The 4,767-nt window shown below is 36.6% G+C and overlaps 1 protein-coding gene across 1 annotated transcript; it reads right to left on the bottom strand.

Annotated features, from left to right (window-relative positions):
• Positions 1-1,101: 1,101 nt before the first annotated feature.
• LOC131176439 (36.4 kDa proline-rich protein-like) lies at positions 1,102-2,727 on the bottom strand. Its single transcript, XM_058141495.1, has 2 exons — positions 2,026-2,727; positions 1,102-1,354 (listed from the first exon to the last, which is right to left on the bottom strand). The coding sequence occupies exon 1, from the start codon at positions 2,626-2,628 to the stop codon at positions 2,035-2,037; it is 594 nt and encodes a 197-aa protein (XP_057997478.1). The 5' UTR covers positions 2,629-2,727; the 3' UTR covers positions 1,102-1,354; positions 2,026-2,034.
• Positions 2,728-4,767: the final 2,040 nt, after the last annotated feature.

Raw genomic sequence — 4,767 nt, 5'->3', positions numbered from 1 at the left:
TTTCAGGGAAAATCACAAAAGAACTCTTAGCAGTTTAGTGAAGCACTGCTGTTATCCATAAATATAATATTGCACTAATAAGCTGATAATTGAATGCCTATTTATAAAATTAAAAAAAAAAAAACTTTAATAATTTCTTTATTTTTTTAAAATTGATTTCAAACAAAGTGGAAAATTATTACAATAGTAAGTGGATAGTCAAATGCTTATCTTATAATATAAAAAAAATCTATTGATATATATTATATTATTGAATGTTTAAAGTTAGTTTGGGTGTGAGAGGAAAGTATGGTGGTAGCAATACAGTCGAAGGAGAGTGACAGGGCAAGAGGCGCAGACAAGATTCTATCTCAACCACTGAATGGTTTTTGGGATTAAAAAGGTACAGCCAAATGGGAATTTCTTTGTATAGAAGGGGAAATTTCTCTCTCAAATTATTTGTGAGGTGCTGCTTCAATGTCTCCATCACTCACTATTTATGGTAAAGATGTTACCGGGGAATTAAGGTTGGTCGCCATTCTCCACCCACAGGAATTTACACAAGATTTCTAGTCCTTGTCATGCAGATTGATTGATCGAAACTCTGTTTCACAACAAAGGAATAATAGCCCACTGGAATTCCAAAACCACCATCTCTCTCTCTCTCTCTCCCTCACATGCATGTTATGGTGGATTGTGCTGTGCCCTAAAATGGAATTTTAATTTGATTGATTAGCTATGGATAATGACCTTAATTATATGTCCTAGCTCAAAGACCACAATTGAAATGGTTAATTACGCCAAGCGCTTGAGAAAGATTAGTTTTGTGTCAATCGTAAAATGAGAAAAAGAGATATCATAATTAATGCAGAGTTTTTTATTTTTTTTGCTTTTTTCTCAAATCTCAATTTAATTTATTCTTTTCAAAAGTCTTTATTAAGTCTCATTATTGAGTGATTAATTAACCTTTTGAAATATGATATGGGAGACAGATTTATTTCCAATATGACCCAAGTGAGAAAAAAACAAGAACTGGTGCACATACATTCATATTCATATAAAGGGTTTCAGGAGTTCACATGCACAAAAAGAAAAAGTTTCTCAAAACAAAAGCTAGCTATCTGATAAAATGAGAATCTAATAATTATGATAGAGAGAAAATCTCTTGATTGCTTCCTTGTCTAACTAAGACAAACCACACTTGCAACAATTTTATAAAAATTAAATGGTGTACAAATTAATAACCCAAGCATGCATCTTCATCAATACCAATCAAGAAAAAACGAAGGAGTGGGAGAGAAACAGAAAGAAAAAGAAATAGGAGGCTCGACAAACTCTCATGTCGATTTCAACATCCGTCAATGATTCTGGCAACCTGCATACAAAATTAAATAAATAAATAAAACAAACATTAAATTACTTAAATTGGACTTTATTTTATTTATTTAAATAAGTTAAATACGCATACGTAATGAAATAAGATTTTGATTAATTAGTATTGATTTCATGACCTTGCCTAAAATTATCTCTGGAAGTATCAACTCAGCCTGATTTGGTAGGGTTGTGCTTTCTTACTCATTCTAATTTCCTTTTTTCTAATGAAAACTTTTATACATATACCTAATTAATTTTAATTAAAATTTAATATTCACAATTTTAAAAACGATTCCAAAATTATTAGACTACGAAAACTTTTTTCAGTTTCAAAGCAATAATCATAACTTCCAAAAATCTCGGCATGGAAATCTTCTTATACTATTTAGACATGTGAGCCTCTGAATGAGTCCACTTTAAATTTTGTAATCTACTTCTTTTCGTTTTTTTCTTCTTTCCAAGAAAGAAAAAACAACAAATGAAGTAGACAAATGTGATATTATTACTATAAGATTATGCAATGAGCTAGCTCATTGGATAATGTGATCTTGGATTTATAAATAAAGAAGTGAAACTCACTGGAGTCGATGCTGTGAATTTTGTGCCCCTTTTTTTCGCTTATAAAAAAAAATCCAAAAAGAAAGAAAAAAAAAAAAAGTTGAAACACTTAACTTTGGTTGTCTAAAGAGAGCAGGTGTAACCAGGAGGAGGTGTCTTGCCACAGGTAACTAGGAGTTGAAGAGCAAGGGGGACAAAGATATTAAGGTTGAGAAGCTTGAGCTTGAGAGTGGTGCACAAGCAGACTGCAGCTTCAAGCTCCACAAGTCCTTGAAGAACTGGGCAGCACTCGTTCACAACTGGGTCGCCAAGGCCAATGTGCACTAACCCACCTAGAAGATCCACGCAGGCACCCAGTTTCACGGTATCAATTGGGCATGTAGCCTTAGCTCCTGGTGGTGGTGGGCATGGAGTACTACCTCCCTTTGGTGGCTTAGTGACCACTGGAGGAACAGTGATAGGAGGAACAGTCACCGGCGGCTTCACAATGGGAGGGATGGTGATTGGTGGCTTGACAATAGGAGGGATGACTGGTGGCAAGTTGATCGGAGGCTTAACAATGGGAGGAATGGTAATGGGACCCCTAGGAGATTTTCCCTTGTGGCCCTTGCGCTTTGGTTTTGGCTTGCCGCAAGAACCACAGCCAAAAATTGGGGTGGCAGAGGAAATGAAGAGCATGCAAATGAGGAGGAGAGCTGAGATCTTGGAGGAGTCCATAACTTCTTGCTTTTTTGTTGGAAGAGAAGAAGAAGAAGTTAGTGACAATAGAGTTTGTGTAGAGTAGTGAAGTGTTATATAGAAAGTTATACAATGATGAAAAAAAAAAAAAGGAAGAAACCTAGAGCACACCACGTGAAGAATGGCTAGGATTAAAAGGCAGCTGCCAAAGTTTGCTAGTTGGCAACTACCTTCCAAATAATACATGAATCCATATCAAACCCCAATATTCTTAATTTATTTATCTCTTACTGCTACCATTAGTTATTTATGGGAGTGGCGAAAAACATAGAAGGTTAGTAATACTAGCTAGCTAGAATGTTTTCTCCATGGTTACCAAGAAAATTTCGAAAAAATCTAGTTGAGCGTATATAAATTAATATTGACTAACCACTAATATATAATATCACTTATAACAATATTGGACAACATTTTTTACTGAATTGTTCGCGTGCTACATGATACCACCCTCCCAAAATAACGTCAGAAAGTCGAAGATATTTTTAACATGGTTAGTCAAAGTAAGAAATACTTTCAAATGTGGCAAACCTGAACAAAGACCCAACGAGCTGAACAAAAAATGACCGAACAATAGTTTTATTCACCCAAAATGGCAAACAGAACTCTTACTTAGCAAACACCCAGTAACGGATATAACCCGAATTCCTCAGACCAAGCAATAATCTCTCATATAATCTGGTAAAAGCATATATTGAGGAGATCCATAAATATCCAACCATAATCACCGCCTTAAATAGAGCAATGACTATTTCCTTTAAAAGTCTATAAATACCAGCCAAAAGGGAGACTGAGGTACATTTTACTATTTGCATTACTCTTTGTTACAAAAGATTTCTCTAGTCTTTCTCTAAAAAGATCAAGATCATTGACCTGAGCGGTGGAGTGGCCCATGAGAAGGCCATCTACCTCATCATTTTTTCTCATTGCAGGTCCACGTTGTCATTTGGGTCAAGATAAAAAACACTACTGGCAACTTGAAGCCTAGAAAATTGTACAAAGATCAGCAAGATACAACATTCTCGATGGATGTTTATACAGACGATCCTGCCTCCAACCGTGGTTAAAATGCATTAGCAGAGAAGACAGACCATTAGTACTCTAGAAATCCATGAAGGATTATGTAGCGCCCACGAAGAAGCAAGAACAATCGCTAAGAAAGCAATCAGACAAAGATATTTTTAGCCCACTGCAGTACAAGATGCCAAGAAATTAGTCCAAAAATGTCAGAAATGCCAACCACACAGTAATATCCCTCGACAACCAGCAGAGTTACTGTCAGCCATCAGTAGCCCCTGGCCCTTCTATCAATGGGGCATAGACATACTTGGCCCATTTCCTAAAGCATTAGGATCACACAAATTCATCATCGTCTCCATCGATCACTTCACCAAATGGCCAGAAGCAGAATCATCACAGCATGTAACAGCTGACCGAGCTATCACCTTTGTTAGAGAGAATATCTTCTGCAGATTCAAAGTTCCCAAAGTTATCATAGCAGATAACGATACATAGTTTGCCAGTGAAAAATTTAAGAGGATATGCACCGAGTGGGGGATAGACCTCCGATTCACTTCAACCTATCACCCTCAAACCAATAGCATGATCGAAGTCACGAACCAAATAATTCTTCATGGACTTAAGAAACGATTAGGAGAAACTAAAGGAGCATGGCTGAACCATTTGCCAAATGTCATGTGCGCCTACCGAACCACACTAAGAACGACAATAGGCGAAACACCGTTCCCACTTGCATATGGATCAGAAGCAGTAATACAGATAGAGATTAACATCCCATCAACTCGAACAGAACAACCCAAAAAGACTTCATAAAAAGATGAACTACGGCTAAACCTTAACGCAACAGAGGAGCTTATAGAGGCAACTTTCATCCGGATGGCACAGTACAGACAAAAAAAGATGAACATTCATAACAAGAAAGTAAAAAACCAAGCATTCATGGTAGGAGACCTAGTGCTTAAATGAGACAATGTCACAAGAGGACTAGCAAAAGCTGGAAAATTAGGATGCAACTGGATCGAACCTTATGTAATTTCAAAAGTCGTATGCCTAGGAGCCTACAAATTAGTAGAAACCAGTGGAAGAATACTCCCCCAAACG

Source organism: Hevea brasiliensis, unplaced genomic scaffold (genome assembly GCF_030052815.1).
Source record: "Hevea brasiliensis isolate MT/VB/25A 57/8 unplaced genomic scaffold, ASM3005281v1 Scaf110, whole genome shotgun sequence".
NCBI classification, from domain to species: Eukaryota; Viridiplantae; Streptophyta; class Magnoliopsida; order Malpighiales; family Euphorbiaceae; genus Hevea; species Hevea brasiliensis.
Note: the sequence above shows the minus strand (reverse complement) of the source record. Positions and strands in the feature narration are given on the sequence as shown.

What these genes read in the sequence shown, in the direction of transcription:
- LOC131176439 (XM_058141495.1), bottom strand. Translation starts at nt 2,628, where the DNA reads ATGGACTCCTCCAAGATCTCAGCTCTCCTCCTCATTTGCATGCTCTTC.